Source organism: Oncorhynchus mykiss, chromosome 2, assembly GCF_013265735.2.
Source record: "Oncorhynchus mykiss isolate Arlee chromosome 2, USDA_OmykA_1.1, whole genome shotgun sequence".
NCBI lineage: Eukaryota > Metazoa > Chordata > Actinopteri > Salmoniformes > Salmonidae > Oncorhynchus > Oncorhynchus mykiss.
In genome coordinates, this window is record NC_048566.1 from 66,304,890 (window position 1) to 66,332,508 (window position 27,619).

The 27,619-nt window shown below is 42.7% G+C and overlaps 1 protein-coding gene across 10 annotated transcripts; it reads left to right on the forward strand.

Moving 5' to 3' along the window:
* The first annotated feature begins 1,029 nt into the window (after window positions 1-1,029).
* LOC110494127 (anillin) lies at window positions 1,030-27,500 on the forward strand. 10 transcript variants are annotated; one of them, XM_021568953.2, is made up of 25 exons: window positions 1,030-1,169; window positions 1,392-1,489; window positions 1,760-1,936; window positions 2,084-2,179; window positions 2,293-2,468; window positions 2,660-2,752; window positions 3,746-3,835; window positions 6,976-7,087; window positions 7,511-7,543; window positions 10,469-10,773; window positions 12,749-12,843; window positions 12,999-13,128; window positions 16,053-16,188; window positions 16,408-16,605; window positions 16,845-16,971; window positions 17,287-17,335; window positions 17,464-17,520; window positions 18,837-18,869; window positions 18,988-19,009; window positions 19,101-19,210; window positions 20,013-20,066; window positions 20,361-20,447; window positions 24,801-24,908; window positions 25,210-25,355; window positions 25,552-27,500. In XM_021568953.2, exons 2-25 carry the CDS (start codon window positions 1,399-1,401, stop codon window positions 25,661-25,663), a joined length of 2,637 nt encoding a protein of 878 aa, XP_021424628.2. In that variant the 5' UTR covers window positions 1,030-1,169; window positions 1,392-1,398; the 3' UTR covers window positions 25,664-27,500. The 10 variants fall into 10 exon arrangements, with proteins under 10 accessions (XP_021424628.2, XP_036809492.1, XP_036809513.1 ...); XM_036953597.1 differs by having other exon boundaries at window positions 6,979-7,087; XM_036953618.1 differs by lacking the exon at window positions 20,013-20,066.
* The last annotated feature ends 119 nt before the right edge of the window (window positions 27,501-27,619 follow it).

Sequence of the window (27,619 nt, forward strand, 5' to 3'; positions counted from 1 at the left end):
AGGAAATGTGGGGACGAGCACACCCACATCCACATTGACTGGGCTGCAGTGGAGTCGGTTGAGAGCTTCAAGTTCCTCGGTGTCCAAATCACTAAGGATTTCAAATGGTCCACTCACATGCACACTGTCAGGATGAAGGTGTGTCAGTGCCTCTACCCCCTCTGGAAGATGAAAAGGTTTGGCATGGGCCCTCAAATCCTCCAAAAGTTATACAACTGTACCATTGAGAGCAACTTGACAGCACCGCCCTTGTTCGCATGATGTTAGAGAGGGTGGTGCGGACAGCCCAGAACATCTCTGGGGCTGAGCTCCTCGCCATCCAGGACCTCTATATCAGGCGGTGTGAAAGGAAGGCCTAGGAAAATCATTAAAGACTCCAGCCACCCAAGCCATAGACTGTTCTCTCTGCTTCCACACAGCAAGTGGTACCGGTGCATCAAGTATGACAACAACAGGCTCCAGAACAGCTTCTATTCCCAAGCTGTAAGACTGCTAAATAATGGCTACACAGACTATTTGAGTTGACCCTTGTATTTTATTTTAGATTTTTGCATTGTCTCTATGCACAATCACAGGACTCTACATACATACGGACACTGACACTCCAACACACATAACATGAATACACATTTATACTGACTCTACACACATACACGCACACACACTCACATACAATCATAATTGCGGCAACTCTGTTTATCATACATCCTGATGCCTAGTCACCTTACCGCTACTTCTGTCATTCCAGTATCCCTGCACATTTTAAATATAGTATTGGAATTGACTCTGTATATAGCTTCTTACTTTCTCATCTAATTTTTTTTATTTCTTGTGTGTTTTTTCTCTGACTTACGTTATTTTTAGTGCTACATTGATATTTATTACTGCATTTCGGGGTTTGGCGCTTGCAAGAAAGATATTTCGCTGAACTTGTGCACGTGACATTAAAACTTGAAACTTAATCTACCGTAAACACAAGAACAAAATTATTGCGCGCTCGGTCTTGGCGTTATGGTAATTTATTCACCCACCACTGACGCACTTCCAAAGACCCGCTGAAATTCAAAGTGTATTTGAAAAGGCGTCAAATGAACAGCCGTACGAATCTTTTCGCAGTTTATGCTCAGTTGTGACTTGTTTGCGTGACCTACACGGACACTTCTGTTGAGGTAAGGGAATGTTATATTCGACACATTATAGGTGAATAGCTGAAAGTATGTTCAACCAGCTAGCAGCAGTAACATTCAGCTATCTGCATTCTCCAGAGTCCAGTTAGCTAACGTTAGCTTGTAGCTAGCCAGCTAAGTTATTGTAACGAAACTGCCGAATAAATCAATTAGTTAAGTTGCATGAACGATAGCTAGGAACTTAATTTGGTGTTTATTTCACAGGAAGATCATGGATGGGGAATTTCGAAATGGGTTGGCGACAGCTTTGAAGAGACATAGAGACCCTTTGTCTGACACGGAAGACAATGTCCACTCGTCTGGTGAGTGTCAACATCACTGCGTGCGTATGAGTGCTTGTTAATTAAACCCCCTAAGGTGGACGTGTCAAATGTCAAAATGATCTTTGATATGACCTTAAAACAATTCCATATCGCTAAGCAGACCCACCCACTTCCCTGGCTTAGACAGGTCTTAGACTTCTATTAAAGGCTTGAACAAGTATTAATTAGTGTCAACTTATGTCATCCATCAACAGTGCAGTGTTGGGGCATACCCATTATTATTGTGAGCTTCCCTTTGCTGTCTTACAGATGTCAATGATGTTCAGAAAAGGCGTCGCCTGGAGGTGTTGGGCGAGGAGAATGTCAGCCCTACAAAGAAGTCTTCAACTAGAGATCGCCTCCGGTGTGCAGAGCTGGTGAAGCCTGACACCCCTGCAATCTGCTCTGTCCGCTCCAGAGTACAGCAACTAACCCAGAGACGTGAGGGTAAGAGGATAACGCCCCCTCCTAAAATAACCAACTCGCAGCCTGTATACAGTATCGATAGAATTAGAATATGGCAGTATCCATGCAACACTCAGATCTGTAGTCATTGAGAAACAGTGACTCCAACAGGGGATGTTTTGTTTACAGGAGGGCATGTGCTGGCTCAGAGATGCCTCTCTGATCCAGGGTCTGGGGTACCATCCATTAAATTCCAGGATGGATTCAAAGAGCACCATCTTATTGGTGAGTTTTCTTATACATTTACCTTCCAGCTTCTTTACCATTCATTGAATGTGAGTGAGGACACATATGCACTAAAGTGGTTAAATGATAGGAGCATCTGGTCTGTTTTTCAGGTGAGGCAGAATTCAGCTCGCGGGTGGAGCGGTTTAAATCCCCCACCACTCCTCAGGCCAGCCCCCTGCCAGCCAACCGGTGGCCCCGTACCCTCTCCAACGCTGTTACCAACTTACAACTGAAACTCGAGGCCAGTGACACGCCCAGCTCCAAACAAGCCTCCCGAATACGCCAGGTCTGTGCCACACACAGGTGAAAAATCTGTCTGTGCCCTTGAGCAAGGCAGCATCTGCTAAATGACTAAAATGTACATGTAAAATGTACCAGGAGTCTTGAGGTATGCAATGCATTCTGAAATGTTGATGTTGCACAATTCTTAAAATTCCTGTGAAGTTTCTAACGGCTTCTATTTGTCTGACCAATCAGGAGAGGGAGGAGGAGCTGCGTCTTGTAAGGGCCCAGCCAATCACAGAGAATGTCTTCCTAAAGCGAAGCTTCTCTGATTCCTCACTGACTGAGGTAAGTTTTGTTATCCTCTCTCTTGTCTGGTCACGGAATATTGTTAAGGGTTATGTTTTTTGGCTTCTGCTCAGCCCAGTCAAAGTTCTTCTCTGTCTTGGCACATCAAGGCGGAATGAGCTTCCCGCTGACACTAGGACAGCAGAGTCCCTGCCCGTCTTTCGAAAATGCCTGTAACTCTACATCTTCAAACAGTATCTTAAATTGTGTGCACAAATTCTGATCTGTTTCTCTTAGTTGTCTAAAACTCTAAGATCATATTTTATAACTTGTTTGCAATGGAACAAGCTTTCAAGTCATGCCCACCTGACTCATATTGTGATTTATAATGGACCCTTTTTGAATTGCGTAAAGAACAGTAATTGTGTGATGGCGGTTATGCAGGGCTGTGTTCCAAATGAAATGACTACAAGTATGCTTCCTCTAGTTCCTCAACAGCACAGCTAGGAGAACTAAAAAATATATATTTTATAGTTGAACTCTTTGTTATAAAATTGCTTAGGAACTGCACATGTTGGAGAGGTGTGTGTGTGTGTGGCCACTTGGAGACACCAGTTAGTCCTCTCACTCAAACCCTTAATTTCTTATTTTTATTTTGCAGATACCCCACATTTTCCAGGAATAGGCTTATGTTACTGAATGTATCCACAGTATTTTCAGATTTTGTTGTAAGGGAATGCGACAAAGTACAGTAAATGTAATATGCACATAAAATCTGTTATGTTGTGTAATGTTTGGTTTCAGTCCTGTCAGGTGAACTGTTGTGTACTCACCATTTGGTCTAATAATTTTTCCATTATCTCCAAACGGTTCCCTTTCAATTACTACTGTGGTTATGCATTTTCATATTTCTTAGGCATTTGCTACAGTATATTCAAATGTTTGTGTAAAGGGTTAATCGCTCTGGATAAGACCGTCTGATAAATTACTAAAATGTTGAGCTCAAGGTCCTGTTTCCTGATAGAACAATGATACTTGTTGTGATATCATTAGAGGGCGACCCCACCCGTCTCCTCATTCTCCCCTTGGATGATGTTTAGACGTAGCAGGAGACTGCAGTGGCCACCGTTCCAACCATGGAATGTGAGTTTATTTATATGGACTGAGTGTAACTGGTTCTGAGGAGAACAGGGTGTCTTGAAATGTCACAGGTGTCATTTTCATCCTCCAAGTCACTTGAATGGTAATCGGGTGTAGGGTTCACTTGGTCCTTCATAAAGTGGTACAGAATCTTTATAATACACTGCTCAGGAAAATAAAGGGAACACTTAAACAACACAATGTAACTCCAAGTCAATCACACTTCCGTGAAATCAAACTGTCCACTTAGGAAGCAACACTGATTGACAATACATTTAACATGCTGTTGTGCAAATGGAAAAGACAACAGGTAGAAATTATAGGCATTTAGCAAGACACCCCCAATAAAGGAGTGGTTCTGCAGGTGGGGACCACAGACCACTTCTCAGTTCCTATGCTTCCTGGCTGATGTTTTGGTCACTTTTGAATGCTGGCGGTGCTTTCACTCTAGTGGTGGCATGAGATGGACTCTACAACCCACACAAGTGGCTCAGGTAGTGCAGCTCATCCAGGATGGCACATCAATGCGAGATGTGGCAAGAAGGTTTGCTGTGTCTGTCAGCGTAGTGTCCAGAGCATGGAGGCGCTACCAGGAGACAGGCCAGTACATCAGGAGACTTGGAGGCCTTGGGAGGGCAACAACCCAGCAGCAGGAAAGCTACCTCTGCCTTTGTGCAAGGAGGAGCCCTGCAAAATGACCTCCAGCAGGCCACAAATCTGCTCAAACGGTCAGAAACAGACTCTATGAGGGCCCGACGTCCACAGGTGGGGGTTGTGCTTACAGCCCAACACCGTGCAGGACGTTTGGCATTTGCCAGAGAACACCAAGATTGGCAAATTTGCCACTGGCGCACTGTGCTCTTCACAGATGAAAGCAGGTTCACACTGAGCACATGTGACAGTCTGGATACGCCGTGGAGAATGTTCTGCCTGCATCCTCCAGCATGACCGGTTTGACGGTGGGTCAGTCATGATGTGGGGTGGCATTTCTTTGGGGGGCCGCACAGCCCTCCATGTGCTCGCCAGAGGTAGCCTGACTGCCATTAGGTACCGAGATGAGATCCTCAGACCCCTTGTGAGACCATATGCTGGTGCGGTTGGCCCTGGGTTCCTCCTAATGCAAGACAATGCTAGACCTCATGTGGCTGGAGTGTGTCAGCAGTTCCTGCAAGAGGAAGGCATTGATGCTATGGACTGGCCCGCCCGTTCCCCAGACCTGAATACAATTGAGCACATCTGGGACATCATGTCTCGCTCCATCCACCAACGCCACGTTGCACCACAGACTGTCCAGGAGTTGGCGGATGCTTTAGTCCAGGTCTGGGAGGAGATCCCTCCGGAGACCATCCGCCACCTCATTAGGGGCATGCCCAGGTGTTGTAGGGAGGTCACACAGGCACGTGGAGGCCACACACACTACCAAGCCTCATTTTGACTTGTTTTAAGGACATTACATCAAAGTTGGATCAGCCTGTAATGTGGTTTTCCACTTTAATTTTGAGTGACTCCAAATCCAGACCTCCATGGGTTGATAAATTTGATTTCCATTGATAATTTTTGTGTGATTTTGTTGTCAACACATTCAACTATGTAAAGAAAAAAGTATTTAATAAGAATATTTCATTCATTCAGATCTTGGATGTGTTATTTTAGTGTTCCCTTTATTTTTTTGAGCAGTGTATATAATGCCTTCGGAAACTATTCAACCCCCTTGACTTTTTCCATATTTTGTTTCGTTAAAGTATGATTTAATTGTGGAAGAAAAATTCTAAATTTTATGAAAATGTAATGAAAATAAAACACTAATATATTTTGATTAGATAAGTGTTCAATGCTGCTATTGCTGTTTCTAACATGCAATCACAGATGTGTGTTTCTGGGTAAGTTCTTAAGAGCTTTGCACACAGATTGTGTAAATATTGAACATTCTTTTTCAAATTCTTCAAGCTCTGTCAAGTTGGTTGTTGGTCATTGCTACACAGCCATTTTCCAGTTTTGCCATAGATTTTCAAGACAATTTAAGTCAACTGTAAATAGGCCACTCAGGAACATTCAATGTATTCTTGGTAAGTAATTCTATTCTGTAGATTTGGCCTTGTGTTTTAGGTTATTGTCCTGCTGAAAGGTGAATTCCTCATCATGGAAAGCAGACTGAACCAGGTTTTCCCCTAGGATTTGGCCTGTGCTTTGCTCTATTCTGTTTTTTATCCTAAGGAAACTCCCTAGTTATTTGCTGATGACAAGCATGCAGTACCCATAACATGATGCAGCCACCACAATGCTTGAAAATATGACGTGGTACTCTGTGATTTTGGATTTGCCCCAAACATAATGTTTTGTATTCAAGACAACAGTTCATTTCTTTGTTGCAAACAGGATGCATGTTATTGGAAATGTAAACCATGTTTATTATGCACATGCTTCCTCCTTTTCACTCTTTAGGCTAGTATTGTGGAGCAACTACAATGTTGTTGATCCAGACTGTTTTCTCCTATCACAGCCAATAAACTCTTAAGTTTTAAAATGACTATTGCCCTCATGGTGAAATCCCTGAGCGGTTTCCTTCCTTTCCGGCAAGGTGTATTGATACACCATCCAAAGCCTAATTAATGACTTCACCATGCTCAAATGGATATTCAGTGTTCATATTTCTACTAATCGGTACCCTTTGTGAGATTTTGGAAAACCCCCCCCTGATCTTTTGTTTGAATATGTGCTTGAAATTCACTACTTGACTGAGGGACCTTACATATTGTATGTGCGGGTTGCAGAGTTGAGGTAGTCATTCAAAAATCATGTTAAACATTATTGCACCCAGTGAGTCCTTGAAACTTATTATGTGACATGTTAAGCACATTTTTACTCCTGAACTTATTTAGGTTTGGCATAACAAAGGGTTGGATTACTTATTGACTCAAGCTATTTCATATTTTCATTTGTTTAAAAAAATAAATGTATCCACTATTACATGGGATATTGTGTGTATATTAGTGGCACAATCTCAATTTAATCCATTTTAAATTCAGGCTGTAACACAACAAAAAGTGGGAAGTCAAGGGGTTTGAATACCTTCTGCTGTAGATGCATAGACATGTGCATAAGAGGAACACTGTATTTTAGGGGGCTAATTTGTCTGTGTCCAGCAGGCAGACCTCAATGTGACTGATGAACCTTTTGGGGTGAAGGACGGCAGCTTTACCGAGACATCTGTCTTCACTAAGGTCGATGGAGTGGAGCCTCCAATTCAAGACACCGGTAAGACACTGCAAGAGGAGAAGTCAATGCATTATTTCAGTTTGAGCTTGAAGGTAGATAAGTTAATGGTATATGTTGAGAAAAATCTGACTAAAATGTAAGAATCTGAATTTTGTGCAAATATCAGTGTAGAGAGGTCAGATTGTGATTATTCAACAGGTGAGGTGGCAGAGTCCTCAGTTCGCATGGATGTCCCACCAGAAGAGGTGAAGGGAAGACACATGGCTGAGCGACAGGCAGAGTGCACTATGGTCATTTGTCAGGGAACTTCTCTCCCAGATGATCAACATGAGGCAGCAGAGGGTCCTGTAGTGAAAGAGCAGCAAAAGGCAGTCTCTCCTGCTAGTGACAAGCATGTGGAAAGGGATTTAGTGGTGAGGGTGGTGAAGTTCTATGTTAATGCTGAGTCCCATTTATTTTTAGATAATCCTGTGGCAATGGAGTCAAAAGGAGATGGTGAGGAGTTGGGTTCTTCTGTAGTTGAGCAGATGGGGTCCCTACAAGAGAAGGAGATGAGGTCTTCTGTAGTTGAGTTGGGGTCCTTTGTAGATGAGGACGATGTGGGTTCCCCTTTAAGTGAGAAACAGGTGGGGTCTGCTGTAGGTGAGGAAGAGGGGGTAGTTCAGTCCCAACTAGAGAAGGTTGGGGACCTATTAAGTGAGGAGATGGAGTCTTCTGGAGTTGAAGAACAAGGGAAAGCAGAAAGTACTTTAGTTGACGTCCAGGGTGAGAAGTCTGTTCTAGGTGAAGACCAGGGGGAGTTGGGTCCTTCTTTGGGTCCAGAGCAGGGAGAGGCCGCAAACACATCAGCTGTGTCAGACAGAGAACAAGGAGACTCTGAGCTGCTTACAGACGAGGAACTGACTGATAAACCACAGTCAGAGGCCAGAGGGTTAAAGAAAGTCACATTTACCCTGGAGCCAGAAATGATCAATGACTCAACTCTGTCTGAGCTGGACTCTTCATCTAGCTGGAAAAGAGAAAGTATGTCAGGTGAGACATATCTAGGTTGTTGGCACAAGTTGGGCAGGAGGTGAGACACAACCACGTTGGGTTACACATAGTTGCGCACACACCTGGGCATAAAGTCAAAGATACTGGTCAAATTTTTCTGCCACTGCCATTGTCTAAACAAGGGATTCAATGGGTCACGGCCAACACTTTGCACCTCATCTTTTTTCTACACTATGAACAGCCAAATTATGACATTTTAAAATACTTGTAAATAGATAAGTAAAGAAATAAAAAACGTAACATGACAGTGAAAATAACAGTAGCGAGGCTGTATACAGTTGGTACAGAGTCAATGTGCGGGGACACCGGTTAGTCGGGCTAATTATATGTACATTTTGAGGTAATATATTTGTAGACTGCGAATTGACCGCAAGAAGCCTAAACGGATATACAGTGCTTTCGGAAAGCATTTCAACCCCTTCACTTATTCCACATTTTGTTACGTTACAGCCTTATTCTAAAATGGATTTAATTGTCCCCCCCCCCCAATTTATACACTTCCCCATAATGACAAAGCAAAAACAGGTATTTAGGATTTGTTTCTAATTTATATTAAAAAAAATAAAAACCTTTGCACATTTAGACAAGTTTTCAGACCCTTTACTCAGTCCTTTGTTGAAGCATATTTTGCAGCGATTTACAGCTTCAAGTCTTCTTGGGTATGACGCTACAAGCTTGGCACACCTGTATTTGGAGTTTCTCCCACTCTTCTCTACATATCCTCAAGCTCTGTCAGGTTGAATGGGGAGTGTCACTGCACAGCTATTTTCAGGTCTTTCCAGAGATGTTCAAATCTGGGCTCTGGCTGGGCCACTCAAAGACATTTAGACACTTGTCCTGAAGCCACTCCTGCATTGTCTTTGCTGTGTGCTTAGGGTCGTTGTCCTGTTGGAAGGTAACCCCAGTCTGAGGTCCTGAGCGCTCTTCATCAAGGATCTCTCTGTACTTTGCTCCGTTCATCTCTTCCCTCAATCCTTACTGGTCTCCCAGTCCCTGCCACTGGAAAAACATCCCGAAAGCATGATGCTGCCACCACCATACTTCGCCGTTGGGATGGTGCCAAGTTTCCTCCAGCTGTGATGCTTGGCATTGAGGCCAGAGTTCAATCTTGGTTTTATCAGAACAGAGAATCTTGTTTCTCATGGTTGGAGAGTCCTTTAGGTGCCTTTTGGCAAACTCCATGCGGACTGTCATGTGCGTTTTACTGAGGAGTGGCTTCCGTCTGACTACTCTACTATAAAGGCCTGATTGGCGGAGTGCTGCAGAGATGGTTGTCCTTCTGGAAGGTTCTCGCATCTCCTCCCTGAGCCCCTTCTCCGATTTCTTAGTTTGTTTTGGTACTCTTCCCCAGATCTGTGTCTCGAGACAATCCTGTCTCAGCTTGGTTTTTGCTCTGACATGCACTGTCAAATGTGGGACTTTATATAGACAGGGAAGTGCCTTTTAAAAAATAATTTCCATCAATTGAATTTACCACAGGTGGATTCCAATCAAGTTGAAGAAACATCTCAAGGTTGATGAATGGAGACAGAATGCACCGGAGCTCAATTTCGAGTCTCGTAGTAAAGGGTCCGAATACTTATGTAAATGTATTTGTTTTTATTTTTATAATACATTTGCAAAAATTTCTAGCCCTGTTTTTGCTTTGTCATAATGGGGTCTTGTATTAAATCATCAATTTTAGAATAAGGCTGTCACGTAACAAAATGTGGAAAAGGGGTCTGAATACTTTCTGAATGCACTGAAATTATGTTTAGTCAAATATTACAAACCTTGATTACATTTCTGAACATTGTCTTGCAAAGGGTCTTTGGGACAGTAAAACGGGTGTCCTGACTCTCTATGGTCTCAATCCCGTGGTGTTTATTGTAGGGGTGTTCAACCCAGTGTCATGGCTAAATTCCCAACCTGGCCACATTCCATCATGGCCACCTAATCATCCACCTCATTCCTAATTGGAATATATCATTCCTCACCTCTCCAACTGATAGTTGACGTGTGGTGAGAGTTCTGGCACAAAATGGTCGCCGTGCTTCACCTTGATGGTGGATGAGGTGAGTTTCCCTCTACTATGTAAAGCGCTTTGAGTACCTCAGTTGGTAGAAAAGTGATATATAAATCCAATCATTATTATCTCTCGTGTGTGGGAATACTTGAACAGATTTCCAAAATTAAAATAACTTGTAGCTGATTTCCTGGTATTTTTAGGTTTATGTCCAACAACAAATTAAACAATTTTATGTTTTTGGGGCTCAGAAAACTGCCAAATAAAAACACCGTCAATTGGGGAACCCTGTTGTAGACTCACTAGGGTGAAATTTTTTAATGTCTGGATGTAACTTGCTGCATATGGGGATTTATCCACAGACCCTGAGCTGAGCTCTCGCGATGAAACCAACACCGCTGAGATGATTGACCTAATGTTTGATGAGGTGCTGGAGGCTGCTGCCCAGGGAAGGATGGAAGAGGACACTGAGGATCACAATAGTGGCATAGCCACAGCGATGCGTGGAATAGAGGAAACAGACACAGAATTGGACAAAGCTGAGGAGGGTGAAGACCTGGAAGAAACCAAGGAACTGGACTCCAGTGCAGATGAGCTGCTGTCCTTCCCACCCAGCTTTATCCTCTCCCCTCTCAGCAAGTCTGTGGAAGCTGTGGTCACTCCTATGGTAAGGCTCTGCAGACAGACAGTGGTGCCATGGTCACCTAGTTCAATGTGATTCTGAACGTGATTGGTATTTTATTAGGATCCCATTAGCTCTTGCGAAAGCAGCAGCAGCAGCTACTCTTGCTAGGGTCCACACATGAAACATGACATCATACAGAACATTAATAGACAAGAACAGCACTGCATACTTACAAACGGCACATACAGCCTACACATCATTACATGCACACAATATCGAAGTCAATAAGGGAGAGGTGTTGTCGTGAGGTGTTGCTTCATCAGTTTTTTAAAAAACCAGGTTTGCTTTTCATTTGAGCAATATGAGATGGAAGTTCGATGCAATAATGGCTCTGTACGCTAACAATACTGTACGCTTTCTTGAATTTGTTCTGGATTTGGGGACTGAAAAGACCCCTGGTGGGTTGTGTTTGTGTCAGAGCTGTGTGTGTAAGTTGACTTCGCAAACAATTTGGCGTTTTCAACACAATGTTTCTTATAAGAAATGATGCAGCCAGTCTCAACTCTTAGTCAAGAGAAACTGGCATGCGTTAAATGTATATTAGCCCAACAACTAGAGCCTGCAAGTGCGGTGTCAAAAGCAGTGCATCTCTTTATTATGGACAGACCTCTCCCCTCTTCATAACCACTTAATCTATACAGTGCGTTTAGAAAGTATTTAGACCCCTTATCTTTTTCCACATTCTGTTACGTTAGTCTTACTCTAAAATTGATTAAATAAACAATTGTCCTCATCAATCTACACACAATACCCCATAATGACAAAGTGAAAACAGGTTTTTAAAAATGTTTGCAAATTTATTACAAATAAAAACCAATGCCTTAATTACATAAGTATTCAGACCCTTTGCTATGAGACTCATTTGAGCTCCGGTGCATCCTGTGCCCATTGCTGATCCTTGATGTTTCTGCAACTTGATTGGAGTCTACCTGTGATAAATTCAACCGACATGTATATGGTTGAATCATCAGCATACATGGACACAGGCTTTGTTTAATGCCAGAGGCAGGTCATTGGTAAACTTAGAAAGGAGTACCTAGAGCTTTCCTGCGGTACACCACATTTTACATGTTTGACATTCGAGAGGCTTCCATTAAAGAAAACCCTCAGTTCTATTAGGTAGCTCTGAATCCACAATATGGCAGAGGTTGGAAATCCATAAAACATAAGTTATGGCCAATAATATCAAAGTCTGCACTGAAATCTAACAGTATGGCTCAAACAAATTTAATACATTTCTTTCAACCAATCAGTCATTTGTGTCATTGCAGCACATGTTGAGTGCCTTTCCCTATAAGCATGCTAATTCTCTGTAAACAAATTGACAGACTTTCAGCATTGTATTTGGTCATACACCATTTTTCCTAACAGTTTGCTAAGAGCTGGCAGCAAGCTGATAGGTCAGCTGTTAGAACCAGTCAAGGCCGCTTTACCTGTCTTGGGTTGTGGAATAACTGGTTTTCTTCCAGGCCTGAGGATAAACACCTTCCCCTAGACTCAGATTAAATATATGATAGACAGGAGTGGCCAGTCAGCTACCATCCTCAGTAGCTTTCCATCTGTCAATGCCAGGTTTGTCATTATTGATCGATAACAATGATTGTTCCACCTCTCCCACACTAACTTTACACAATTCAAACTTACAATGCTTTTCTTTCATTATTTGTTTTTTAATGCATGTATACGATGGCTCACTGTTCATTGTTGGAATTTCCCGCCTGAATTTCCCTACATTGCCAATGAAGTAATCACTAAAATAACCTGCAACAACAATGGTTTTGTGATGAATAAGCCATCTGATTTGATGAAAGATGGAGTTTAATTAATCTTTCTGCCCATAATTTCATTTAAATGACTAAAGTTTTTTTCCATCGTTTTTTTTGTCATTGTTCTTGGCTTTCAAAGTTTTGAATGTTTTACACTTAAATGTTCCTCCACGTGTTTGATATCCCCACAGAGACTTGCAGCCAATCAGCTAGCCAACCCTCCATCCCTACTTCTGACTCCTGAAGAGCTGACCACTCCCCCTGCTGATAGTGCCCCTCTCTACAGGTGAGTCATCTTGTCCTCTACACTTCAGGACAAGCAGAACTGAGTGGTCAGCTAACATGAGTGAAATTAAACTCATTGACTATGAAAATCTTTCAATATATGATTGGCTTGTTATTTATACCTGTGACGACTCCAATGTGTTTTGTGATTGACAGCATCGATGCCTACCGCACCCAGAGACAGAGCACCAAGCCAGCCATTCAGAGTGTAACCCCAAGGGTGCAGAGGCATGCCGCTGAGAAGTCTCATCCCCAACACTGTGTCAACACCAAGGAAAGGATCATGGTCTGTAGTAGGACTGTTGGAATGGTTGAGTCTATTCTGTATGTCTTCTGTGTCATGGAGAGTGACTACCTGTGTAGCATATCATCCAAACTTTGCATGTCCTTTATGTGGGCATTGACAAATGTACCACCAGGATAACATTGGCTTTGGCACTGACCACGTTTACATACGTGCAGTATTCCGGATAGTAGCTCATATCCTGCTTAAGGTCTTTTTCGGGAGAAGCTGTTGCCATGCATCCTTTGATATCCCTCTCATGAGTATCCCTGTATCCATGAATACAAAATAAATTCCTTATTTAAGTTAATGTGGGTTAAATGAAATATGGACACTGTAGGCCTATAACTTCTCACGTAGCGTAGTATTAAATCCTTGCAGTGAAATTAGACAACAAATGTTAGTTGTCTTGGGAACAGGAGTGGAGAAATAATTTCTTATAGCATCTCTTGCGGAAATGCGAGTACACGTGTAATGTGTTATCTTTGACACTGTTATGCAAGCAGACAGTATTTCAACCACAAGATATGCACTCAAGACGAACTGAAGTTTTATCAGGAATGTGTTTCGTCATTTTCTCAGGTTTTCATTTCCTTAAAACCGGTCAAACGGATGACATGTTGCACAGGACCGATCTTTTCACTTTCAGAGTTATTCCGTTTTCTCCCCGGTCCCCAAATGAAACGGTAAAACCGACAACTTTACCGATATTAACTGCTGTAGATTACTCGTGCATTCATTCTATTGATGTAAGACATTATTCTGGTGAGCTTTACTTTATTTAGTCTTATGGGGAAACAATTTATAACAGAAGAGAAGCTGCATGTCTCAAACTGTAGTTGACAACCAAATGTCGGAAATGTATAATATGACCAGGTAGTCTACTTTTTGAAGTGGTTTGTTTGTGATAGGAGAATTATGTTCTCGTGTTCATTAACCAATTGTAATTACTCAGTCTGCTATATCAGGATTTGTAAGATACTGATAGAAATGAAAACAGTCAAATGTCAAATTCACGGGAACGTTCTGACTTGCACAGTACAAAGACCTTCATTTTATAGCGACACACATACTTCCACACAAAACATCAGGTATCTACCCAGCCGACAGAGATTGGGGTCCGTGAGAATAGCTTCTCCCCTCCTTCCCCCAAGATAGGGAGAGACCTGGGAAGTTCTCAGTGTCCCAGTCAAGGTCGGCACAGAATCTGACTCAGTCTGTTATCCCCAAAACATTAATTCCCCAAATCATTAATTCTGACTAAGAACTACACTAAGGTATAATATTATTCTACTGACTATAACCACACACAGGATTATAATAATCTAACGATTCAAATCACTTTCATACATGCATTAAAATCTAACGATTCTAATCAGTTTTGATTCCAATCAATTTCATACAATCATACGGTTTCAAAGTTATAGTTTCAGAGTAATATTCTAATCATTTATTAAACAAAAGTAAAACATTCCCTTAAATTTGACAATCTGATGACATCACACAACACCCATGATATGTGAAACTGAGCCTGCACAGACCACAGTAAAGGGGATGAGATGTTTACATGCCACAGTATCCCGTCTTACATCAGCATGTCCCAGGCATCTAATCTGGGTTTCTCATAACCGGGATACAAGCGTTTTCGGGTTATTGCGAACTGGATATGTTTTATATGCATGAACTCAAAAACAATACTTGAGTGTCCCAAATAATAACCGGATATTGGTGTGCATGGATTTGGTATTTTATTAGGATCCCCATTTAGCTTTTGCAAAGGCTGCAGCTACTCTTCCTAGGTTCCACACAAAACATAATACATCATTAGTATTATGTAAAGGACAGAACTACATATGTTTTTTAAAAGGCACATGTAGCCTACATATCAATGCTTAAACTCAAACTATCTAGGTCAAATAGGGGAGAGGCGTTGTGCCGTGAGGTATTGCTCGTTTTTTTTTTAACCCAGGTTTGCTGTTTATTTGAGCAATTTGAGATGGAAGGAAGTTCCATGCAGTAAGAACTCAATATAATACTGTACGTTTTCTTGAATTTGTTCTGGATTTGGGGAATATGAAAAGACCCCTGGTGGCATGTCTGGTGGGATAAGTATGTGTCGGAGCTGTGTGCAGGTTGACTATGCAAACAATTTGGGGTTTTCAACACCTTTTTATGTTTCTTATAAAAAGAAGTGATGCAGTCAGTCTCTCCTCAACTCTTAGCCAAGAGAGACTGGCATGCATAGTGTGACGACCCTATTAATATTAGCCCTCTGATTACAATTAAGAGCAAAACATGCCGCTCTTATCTGGGCCAGCTGCAGCTTAACTAGGTCTGTCCTTGGCGCACTGAACCACACGACTGGATAATAATCAAGATTAGACAAAACTAGAGCCTGCAGAACTTCCTTTTTGGAGTGTGGTGTCAAAGCAGATCATCTCTTTATTACGGCTAGACCTCTTCCCATCTTTGAAACCATTGAATCGATATGTTTTGACTATGACAGTCCAAGGTAACGGCAAGTAATTTAGTCTCCTCAACTTGTTCAACAGCCACACCATTCATTACCAGATTCAGCTAAGATCTAGCACTTAAGGAATGATTTGTACCAAATACAATGCTCTTAGTTTTCATGACCAGTTTATTACTGGCCAACCATTCCAAAACAGACTGCAACTCTTTAAGGGTTTCAATGACTTCATTAGCTGTGGTTGCTGGCTTGTGATGGTTGAATCATCAGCATACATGGCCACATGCTTTGTTTAATGCCAGTGGCAGGTCATTGGTAAAAATAGACAAGAGTAGAGGGCCTAGAGAGCTGCCCTGCGGTACACCACACGCATGTAAATGTGACCAATGTAAAGAAAGAGTATTTAAATGAGTATGGCTGGTTGGAGTGAATCTCATATCCTCCTGTGATTGGTCAGGTTCTGAATGAGGATGCTGCCAAGCTGCAGATGGTCATCAAACAGACGTTGCAGGCCCTGAGCTGCTGCACTGACGAGGACCACGGCAGGGGCTCCCTGGAGGAGGCAGAGGCTGATAAACTGCTGCTCGTCTCCTGTGAGTCTCCATCCGCTCATATCCCACCCCTAGCTTCGTGACGTTTTCTCTCCTCTCCCCTAATTTGTCTGCTGAATTAGTGTATAATTGTCAACCTCATCCATCTCACTGCTATTGCTTTTTTTCTCCTGTATACGTCTATGCTGGAAGGTATGATGGACCTCTTGATTTGTTCCATTGCTTGATCATCTGTGTCCCCCTCTGTCTCCTGTGTGTCAGGTGAGAAGCGGGCAGCCCTGCTGGCTGAGGTGGCCAGGCTGAAGGAGAAGGGGGGCTCAGTCTCTGAGGATCTAGAGGGGGGTGATGGTGAGGGGGACTCCGGCATGTCCCAGCAGCCCTGCAGGGGCACCGTCAGCATCAGCCGTGTTCAGCTCCCTCTCAAGGTGGAGTTTGTCTGCTCTGCCCGCACACAAACAGGTACCTACAGTCGGTTAGGCTACGTGTGTTATCACCTTTGTAGTATGACATTTGTTGCATAATTTATTTTGAACCATTTACTCTGCTGCTGCTTGCTGCCAAGGTGAGTTGTTTGCCTGCTCATTTGGGTTAAATGTTCAAGTAGTAAAGTACAATTAATTCATTTTCAGTTCAAGACACATTTGAAACCATACCAGGTGATTAAAGAACAACCCTCTTGACTATTTCTCTCCTCAAAGGTCGGCCCACTCATTATTTCTTTGTCCTGATTCGTTATGGACCCTGCAACATCGTTGCGACCCCATTGGCCACGGCAGTGGACGCCCAGAATGGCGACACCATCTCCTTCCCCACCTCCATCACCCTGTGAGTCCCGCTACTGGTTCCATATGGAGGAAGTGAAGAGTAAAGGAGAACTCACCAGACCGATTGTCGGTCTGTACTGTAGGGGGCTGTTCACTTGTCGACGCATGTGTTGTAAGGTTCATGTTGAATCAGTTTTGTAAATTACGGCCAGCACTCTGTTTAGAGTAGCTAAGTTCTCTCGGCAGGCAATCCTACTGGTCTGTCTTTGCCTTTAAAGGAGATGCTTGTGTAATATCTGCTGTACTACTGCTAAAATGGCTCTCACCCCTAGTCTGTCCAACTCTTTCTGTGACTGACTGTATTATGTCCCTTCAGGCAGGACATTCGCTCCAACTTTGAGATTGATGTGGAGGTCTACAGCCTGGTGAGATGGAACATATTACTTTATTTCTCACCTAAAACGTGGTTATTAGTAAATATCGTAGATGATCAGTGATAAGAATGTGTTGACAGGTTGTATGTAAAATTTACAAATTGTCTTCTATTACTCAGTCCCACACCTCAGGGAACACCTGCAATGTGGATCTCCGCAGCTCCACCAAGTCACGGGTGAGTGCGACATCTTCTGATTTACGAATGCTATCCAATGTTCTATGGCTGACAATGAGAGATATACAGTGGGTCAAAAGTATTTTGTCAGCCACCAATTGTGCAAGTTCTCCCACTTAAAAAGATGAGGCCTGTAATTTATCATTGGTACACTTCAACTATGACAGACAAAATTTGAAAAAAAATCCAGAAAATCACATTGTAGGATTTCTTTATGAATTTATTTGCAAATTATGGTGGAAAATAAGTATTTGGTCAATAACAAAAGTTTATCTCAACACTTTGTTATATACCCTTTGTTGGCAATGACAGAGGTGAAGACTTACAGAAAACATTTGACAAGGTTTTCACACACTGTTGCTGGTATTTTGGCCCATTCCTCCATGCAGATCTCCTCTAGAGCAGTGATGTTTTGGGGCTGTTGCTGGGCAACACGGACTTTCAACTCCCTCCAAAGATTTTCTATGGGGTTGAGATCTGGAGACTGGCTAGGCCACTCCAGGATCTTGAAATGCTTCTTATGAAGCCACTCTTTCGTTGCCTGGGCGGTGTGTTTGGGATCATTGTCATGCTGAAAGACCCAGCCATGTTTCATCTTCAATGCCCTTGCTGATGGTAGGCTTTGTTTCTTTGGTCCCAGCTCTCTGCAGGTCATTCACTAGGTCCCCCCGTGTGGTTCTGGGATTTTTGCTCACCGTTCTTGTGATAATTTTGACCCCACAGGGTGAGATCTTGCGTGGAGCCCCAGATCGAGGGAGATTATCAGTGGTCTTGTATGTCTTCCATTTCCTAATAATTGCTCCCACAGTTGATTTCTTCAAACCAAGTTGCTTACCTATTGCAGATTCAGTCTTCCCAGCCTGGTGCAGGTCTACAATTTTGTTTCTGATGTCTTTTGACAGCTCTTTGGTCTTTGCCATAGTGGAGTTTGGAGTGTGACTGTTTGAGGTTGTGGACAGGTGTCTTTTATACTGATAACAAGTTCAAACAGGTGCTATTAATACAGGTAATGAGTGGAGGACAGAGGAGCCTCTTAAAGAAGAAGTTACAGGTCTGTGAGAGCCAGAAATCTTGCTTGTTTGTAGGTGACCAAATTTACCACCATAATTTGCAAATTCATTAAAAATCCTACAATGTGATTTTTCTGGATTTTTTTCCCCCCTCATTTTGACTGCCATAGTTGAAGTGTACCTATGATAAATTACAGGCCTCATCTTTTTAAGTGGCAGAACTTGCACAATTGGTGGCTGACTAAATACTTTATTGCCCCACTGTACATGTCAAAAGCTCAGTTCTGATCATATTTATTTTTTTAGGTCACTCCAAGGAAGCTTCTAAGCACCATCAAGGTAAATTATCTGCTTTCTTATCTGTGTATTACTTGAAATGGTGAGGGGCGTATATTTATACCCCCTTTCCGGTTACATGTTTCTAATCTGAAAACGTTATCTTGTTGCTTTTCAACAGAGATCCAACCAAAATGTAACATGTAAGTATTATTGTCCTAGTTGCAAATGATCTGAAGATGACATTTGTCCTGAGTGATGACAGTTTGATTGAATTGAATCAACACCCCACAGCTTCTACCATGCCGCCCCTAAACACCCAGCGCACCAGCAACTTTTCTCTGGTTGGTTCTCACAAGATCTCCCTGGCCTCCCTGGGCCAGAGCAAGTTCCCCCTGGACAAGGTAGGCTCATCTCACCTGGCTCCCTGTCTCAGTCACACCTGCTGCAGTGCTCCAACCTGGATGATATATGTTTAGTCTACCTGCCTGCACTCCTACAGTATGGGAAGATGTAGGGAGGCATGTTTTGTCAGTCCATTCCTTGGTTTTATCGTACCTCTTTAAAAAAAAAAAATGTGTTTTGAACCACCTGCTTGCTAGATTGTATCTCACTGTCTCTTGAGGATGTGTGCCACTATCTTTTAATCTATTTGGCTGAATCTACTGTAAATCCTGTTACATTTTCAGATTTCCCACCCATTGTAGTTCTTTCAGTTACGATATCAGATCGGATGGTTGTCATTTCCTCACATGACTTGTTTTTCTTTTTTCTTCGTGGTGTTAAAGTTTTCCAGTCTGGGCTGGGTCACTTGTAGGACTGTGATTATGGAATTTGGGGTAACAATTAATTGTCATGCAAATTGATATTGGCATTTTTTTGGTTGGCATTTTTTTTTTTAGCTTGTAATGCATCTTTGAGAATTATCTATAACATACCTAATATAAAACAGCTTTGGTACCACCCCTGTCAAACTTTACCCACTTCATAAAAAATAAAAAACGATTATTGTGTAACTATATCTACTTGAATATGAAATTGAATCGTCCCCCAATCTTCTAAAATGAATGTATTAAGATGTTTATGACCCCCAAAAAATTCACTCTTACTGTCTGTTACATAATTATACGATAACTGTGCCAGCCCTAGTCACTTGGGATGTTACCTCTATCCTTCCCTGTTCTGTCTCTCTCCACTTGTGCACAGATGAAGTTTGAAGGCAAAATCAGGAGACTCCTGGGAGATGAGTTTCAGGAAAAGGTTTCACTCTTTCACTTTTCCCCACGTTGCACACTCACCTTTACCCCTTTTTTCTCTTTGCTTCTCCATTTGACTCCTTTCATGCGGCCAGCAAAACTAGTATCAATAATTAGTCTTCGCTACACTGGCTATAATATCAGTGATGGAGTGCTCCATAGGTAGATTTCTAAGCACATTTCAATCAATGTTCATATGACTTCAAATTTTCTTTATTGCATGTTTTGTTTACCTCCCTAGCTAGATGAACTACAAGCAGCTTAACCCTGGTATCCATGTAATTCCACCTTTGTACAGGTGCCCTTCCTGTCTCCACTAGAGGGAAACATATACCTGCAACTGGACAGCGAGAGCCACTCTAATGTCCAGCACCAGGGCTTCCTTGTGAGTTTATTTTTTGTTGACTCAATTCGCTTCGATCTCTCGTGCATATTATCCTGTTCCTGTCCTCTATACTTTCTTTATTGTCGCCAGCAGCATACCACTCTGCATACCACTGCTGGCTTGCTTCTGAAGCTAAGCAGGGTTGGTCCTGGTCAGTCCCTGGATGGGAGACCAGATGCTGCTGGAAGTGGTGTTGGAGGGCCAGTAGGAGGCACTCTTTCCTCAGGTCTAAAAATATCCCAATGCCCCAGGGCAGTGATTGGGGACACTGCCCTGTGTAGGGTGTCGTCTTTCGGGTGGGACGTTAAACGGGTGTCCTGTCTCTCTGAGGTCATTAAAGATCCCGTGGCACTCATCGTAAGAGTAGGGGTGTTAACCCCTCCTCACCTCTCCACTCACTGGACCCTTTTGATCACTCGACTGAGCATGCCTCTCCTTCATGTCAATATGCCTTGTCCATTGCTGTTCTGGTTAGTGTTTATTGGCTTATTTCACTGTAGAGCCTCTAGTCCTGCTCATTATACCTTATCCAACCTATTAGTTCCACCACCCACACATGCAATGACATCTCCTGGTTTCAATGATGTTTCTAGAGACAATATCTCTCTCTTCATCACTCAATACCTAGGTTTACCTCCACTGTATTCACATCCTACCTTACCTTTGTCTGTACATTATACCTTGATGCTATTTTATCGCCCCCAGAAACCTCCTTTTACTCTCTGTTCCAGACGTTCTAAACGACCAATTCTTATTGCTTTTAGCCGCACCCTTATTCTACTACTACTCTGTTCATCTGGCGATGTAGAGGTGAATCCAGGCCCTGCAGTGCCTAGCTCCACTCCTATTCCCCAGGTGCTCTCTTTTGACGACTTCTGTAACCGTAATAGCCTTGGTTTCATGCATGTTAACATTAGAAGCCTCCTCCCTAAGTTTGTTCTATTCACTGCTTTAGCACACTCTGCCAACCCGGATGTTCTAGCTGTGTCTGAATCCTGGCTTAGGAAGACCACCAAAAATTCAGACATTTTAATTCCAAACTACAACATTTTCAGACAAGATAGAACTGCCAAAGGGGGCGGTGTTGCAATCTACTGCAAAGAGAGCCTGCAGAGTTCTGTCCTACTATCCAGGTCTGTACCCAAACAATTTGAACTTCTACTTTTAAAAATCCACCTCTCTAAAAACAAGTCTCTCACCGTTGCCGCCTGCTATAGACCACCCTCTGCCTCCAGCTGTGCTCTGGACACCATATGTGAACTGATTGCCCCCCATCTATCTTCAGAGCTTGTGCTGCTAGGCGACCTAAATTGGAACATGCTTAACACCCCAGCCATCCTACAATCTAAACTTGATGCCCTCAACCTCACACAAATTATCAATGAACCTACCAGGTACCTCCCCAAAGCCTTAAACACGGGCACCCTCATAGATATCATCCTAACCAACTTGCCCTCTAAATACACCTCTGCTGTTTTCAACCAAGATCTCAGCGATCACTGCCTCATTGCCTGCATCCGTAATGGGTCAGCGGTCAAACGACCTCCACTCATCACTGTAAAACGCTCCCTGAAACACTTCAGCGAGCAGGCCTTTCTAATCGACCTGGCCGGGGTATCCTGGAAGGATATTGATCTCATCCCGTCAGTAGAGGATGCCTGGATATTTTTTTTAAATGCCTTCCTAACCATCTTAAATAAACATGCCCCATTCAAGAAATTTAGAACCAGGAATAGATATAGCCCTTGGTTCTCCCCAGACCTGACTGCCCTTAACCAACAAAAAAACATCCTATGGCGTTCTGCATTAGCATCGAACAGCCCCCGTGATATGCAGCTGTTCAGGGAAGCTAGAAACCATTATACACAGGCAGTTAGAAAAGCCAAGGCTAGCTTTTTCAAGCAGAAATTTGCTTCCTGCAACACTAACTCAAAAAAGTTCTGGGAAACTGTAAAGTCCATGGAGAATAAGAACCCCTCCTCCCAGCTGCCCACTGCACTGAAGATAGGAAACACTGTCACCACTGATAAATCCACCATAATTGAGAATTTCTATAAGCATTTTTCTACGGCTGGCCATGCTTTCCACCTGGCTACTCCTACCCCGGTCAACAGCACTGCACCCCCCACAACAACTCGCCCAAGCCTTCCCCATTTCTCCTTCTCCCAAATCTGCTCAGCTGATGTTCTGAATGAGCTGCAAAATCTGGACCCCTACAAATCAGCCGGGCTAGACAATCTGGACCCTTTCTTTCTAAAATTATCTGCCAAAATTGTTGCCACCCCTATTACTAGCCTGTTCAACCTCTCTTTCGTGTCGTCTGAGATTCCCAAAGATTGGAAAGCAACTGCGGTCATCCCCCTCTTCAAAGGGGGTGACACTCTTGACCCAAACTGCTACAGACCTATATCTATCCTACCATGCCTTTCTAAGGTCTTCGAAAGCCAAGTCTACAAACAGATTACCGACCATTTCGAATCTCACCATACCTTCTCTGCTATGCAATCTGGTTTCAGAGCTGGTCATGGGTGCACCTCAGCCACGCTCAAGGTCCTAAATGATATCTTAACCGCCATCGATAAGAAACATTACTGTGCAGCCGTATTCATTGATCTGGCCAAGGCTTTCGACTCTGTCAATCACCACATCCTCATCGGCAGACTCGACAGCCTTGGTTTCTCAAATGATTGCCTCGCCTGGTTCACCAACTACTTCTCTGATAGAGTTCAGTGTGTCAAATCGGAGGGTCTGCTGTCCGGACCTCTGGCAGTCTCTATGGGGGTGCCACAGGGTTCAATTCTTGGACCGACTCTCTTCTCTGTATACATCAATGAGGTTGCTCTTGCTGCTGGTGAGTCTCTGATCCACCTCTACGCAGATGACACCATTCTGTATACTTCTGGCCCTTCTTTGGACACTGTTAACAACCCTCCAGGCAAGCTTCAATGCCATACAACTCTCCTTCCGTGGCCTCCAATTGCTCTTAAATACAAGTAAAACTAAATGCATGCTCTTCAACCGATCGCTACCTGTACCTACCCGCCTGTCCAACATTACTACTCTGGACGGCTCTGACTTAGAATATGTGGACAACTACAAATACTTAGGTGTCTGGTTAGACTGTAAACTCTCCTTCCAGACCCATATCAAACATCTCCAATCCAAAGTTAAATCTAGAATTGGCTTCCTATTTCGCAACAAAGCATCCTTCACTCATGCTGCCAAACATACCCTTGTAAAACTGACCATCCTACCAATCCTCGACTTTGGCGATGTCATTTACAAAATAGCCTCCAATACCCTACTCAACAAATTGGATGCAGTGTATCACAGTGCAATCCGTTTTGTCACCAAAGCCCCATATACTACCCACCATTGCGACCTGTACGCTCTCGTTGGCTGGCCCTCGCTTCATACTCGTCGCCAAACCCACTGGCTCCATGTCATCTACAAGACCCTGCTAGGTAAAGTCCCCCCTTATCTCAGCTCGCTGGTCACCATTGCATCTCCCACCTGTAGCACACGCTCCAGCAGGTATATCTCTCTAGTCACCCCCAAAACCAATTCTTTCTTTGGCCGGCTCTCCTTACAGTTCTCTGCTGCCAATGACTGGAACGAACTACAAAAATCTCTGAAAGTGTTTCCAGTTATCTCCCTCACTAGCTTTAAGCACCAACTGTCAGAGCAGCTCACAGATTACTGCACCTGTACATAGCCCACCTATAATTTAGCCCAAACAACTACCTCTTTCCCTACTGTATTTTATTTATTTATTTATTTATTTTGCTCCTTTGCACCCCCATTATTTTTATTTCCACTTTGCACATTCTCCCATTGCAAATCTACCATTCCAGTGTTTTACTTGCTATATTGTATCTACTTAGCCACCATGGCCTTTTTGCCTTTACCTCCCTTATCTCACCTCATTTGCTCACATTGTATATAGACTTGTTTATACTGTATTATTGACTGTATGTTTGTTTTACTCCATGTGTAACTCTGTGTCGAACTGCTTTGCTTTATCTTGGCCAGGTCGCAATTGTAAATGAGAACTTGTTCTCAACTTGCCTACCTGGTTAAATAAAGGTGAAATAAAATAAAAATAAATAAAAAAACCCTGGTGTCCTGGCTAAATTCCCAATCTGGCCCACAAACCATCACGGTCACCTAATAATCCCCAGTTTACAATTGGCTCGTTCATCCCCCTCTCCCCTGTAACTATTCCCCAGGTCGTTGCTGCAAATTAGAACGTGTTCTCAGTCAATTTACCTGGTAAAATAGCGGGGGGAAAAATGTTTTTAAAAATGTGATTCATCTTCCACCCACCCCTTCGTTCTCCCTCATTCTATCCAGACAATGTTTGAGGTGGTGAATGGATTTGGAGCTTGGCATCGACGCTTCTTTGTCCTGGAGGGAAGCCACATGTCCTATTGGAACCACCCCAATGACAGAGGCAGCAAGGTGGGCATTGAGTTATGACAGAGATGACTGGGCTGGAGCTCTTGGTTCCAAGCTCTCAGGTTATCAGAAGGATTTTGAAAAAAAGAAACTAAGGTTAACAATTCCATTATGTTTATTGCATACATGATAATACACTTGATAATATTTCTGATTTGTAAGTTGTCTATGTACCTTTCCTGCTGCAAAATGCATTGCCTCTTGGGGACATTAACGTTTTCTCTTAACTGAATATACAAAGTCACACTAACTTGATTTAAACATTCCCTCATCTCCTCTACTGTTCCCTCTGTTGTACTTGCAGGCAGCAGAAGGCAGCATCTCCCTGTCTAGTTCCTCTAGTCAGAGTGTAAAGCCAGTGATGAGAGACTCCTGTGCTCGCCCCTATACTTTTGAACTGGTCAGCAGCGTCCAGACTGCACAACAGGATGACCAGGGCGCTCTGGCCAAGTAAATAATATTACATATTTTCTTACTCCCTTATGACACAAGCAAATTAGCTTGACAGCAAGTGGTCATATTTTCAATATTAATGTTTTGTGGAGGACTGACACTGCTAAAGTGAGCCTGTCTGTATCTGATAGACAGTGGTCTATTTTCATTTATCTTGTTATATTTCTCATAACATGTTCTCTCTGTTCTTCAGGTGCTGGTTCTCAGCAGATACTGGGGAGGATCGAGGGGACTGGATGGAGAACCTGAACCAGGTTCTCCTGGACCTGCATACCTGGACTCGCTGCACCCCTGAACCATGCTAAATCACAGCCCAACAACCAGGCCAGCTGTGGGAACATGAGGGACAGCAGTCTGTAACACACTGTTATAATCATATCTTTATGAATACTTATGATTACCATTGGGAGATTATTTTAGACTTGGGGATATTTTGACTTTCCTTCTATTTGTCACTTTCAATAGCCATTTAAAATAGAGCTCCATCTTGTTGCTTGATATGTATACTATTTACCTGAGCTTGAAGTAGATGATTTAAATGAATCCATATAATCTACAAACACTATTAAATACGTATCAAACCTAGTGTAGAAGAGCACTAACACTAAACACATGATTAGTCCAATAGTGTAGTTATAATTTCATAAGACTAACAGAAAAATGCCAGACATGGCTGTTAGACAATATGATTTCACTACTACAGCATTGCTGTAATACCCTCAAGTGTAGAAATATGTCTCTCGGAAATAAGAAATCTGTACCTGACACACAACCTACCTAATCTAGAAACTTGTGAATTTAGTGATTCAACTAGAATTGCAGTCAAGTTGAGTTATAGTACTGTACTTGAAAAACTGAGCTATCTGCTACAAGGTAAATATGGACTATTTCACAAGTTAAATTCTTCATGTTCCTTAACTGAATCTATTGCTGTGTTGTGCATAACACAACATGGGCCTGTCAACAAAGATGGTACCCAAGCACTTCAACTGGACTATAGAATGATAAGGTGTATAATGTTAGTGCTTCATCTCATGATAAATCCTAGTAGCAGCCTAAAAGGTGGTGAATGTATATGCTGACTGTAGTCAACCTAGTTTTTTTTGTTTTTCCTTCATCTATTTACTGTCAATCGGTCATTCTCTTTCTGTATGTGGATGTTATCCCTATAAAATACCTGTCAACATTCTTTATATGCACATGATTGATGAAGGTACTACCAGTAAATAATACAAATGGGTCTAATGGCATACACTCTCTGAATTTGTTTTCAGTCCATGCAGTTTGTCATGTTCTTCTGTAAATTTGATATGGAAAATATTTGCAATGTTTTTGGTGCATGTGCAATTTGAGTTTATAAAACCATAAGCTCAAATATAGCTTTCATTGTCCTCTGTCTTAAAGCTGACATCTTCCTCCATAATATAGTTATGGCAATATTAGCATATGAAAGAGTGAGCGATACAGTGTTTACAACATTGTAAAGTATTGAGGGAATGGGGTTGGCTATGGAGCAGGAACTCGGGTCAGGAATGTCATACAGGAAGTCATGCCTGTGTTTGATGTGTACTGCTACAGAAAGAGAATTCCTGGAGCCCTTTTGGGGGGAGGTGGGGCAGTTGGTTCTCAGCTCAAGGTGATGATTGGAAGAGTGGCCCAACTGTACATCCCAGGGCTCATGCCTCAGTGTCGTGTTCAGCCAGAACACTGGGCAGAGTCTGGTAAATGACACCATAGTCCCTATTTAGTGTATTATGGGCCCTGGTCTAAAGTAGAGCACTTTAAAGGGAATAGAATGCCCTTCTGAATACATACTGGGCCTATAGCTAGCAGGACATTGATATGAGTGGTGAGATGCCCAGGGACGAGGCCAATGTTATAGGGGAAGTAATGAAAGACCGGTGTCTTTAGTGATCGGGGTGGTCCGTGAGATACAGTAAGAACAATGGGGCACTGGTCTCACCCTAAGAGGAACTAATATAACATCCTCTCCCCAATCTGTAACTGTCATTCCTGGTAAACTTGTCTCAGTCTCTATTGTTAGATACTGTACCCTCAACCCGTTATGGTACTTGGCATATGAACCCCTAAAGACATGTTACCAGAGTCTTTACATCTAATAAACCAATTGACCGTTTCACTGATTTGTGGAAGCTGCATCTGACTGGATTACCTTACAAACTGGAAAGAGAGTTTTAAGAAATCCCATCACACGTACAAAGGCTGTAGTAATACTCCCACTTGGGGCATAATTCTGTGTT

Bases quoted from the DNA above. Each gene is read 5' to 3' on its own strand.
- LOC110494127 (XM_021568953.2), top strand. From the start codon at position 1,399: ATGGATGGGGAATTTCGAAATGGGTTGGCGACAGCTTTGAAGAGACAT. The intron at 7,544-10,468 runs GTGAGGAGTTGG...ATTTATCCACAG, and splicing joins AATGGAGTCAAAAGGAGATG to ACCCTGAGCTGAGCTCTCGC. The intron at 18,870-18,987 runs GTAAATTATCTG...GCTTTTCAACAG, and splicing joins AGCTTCTAAGCACCATCAAG to AGATCCAACCAAAATGTAAC.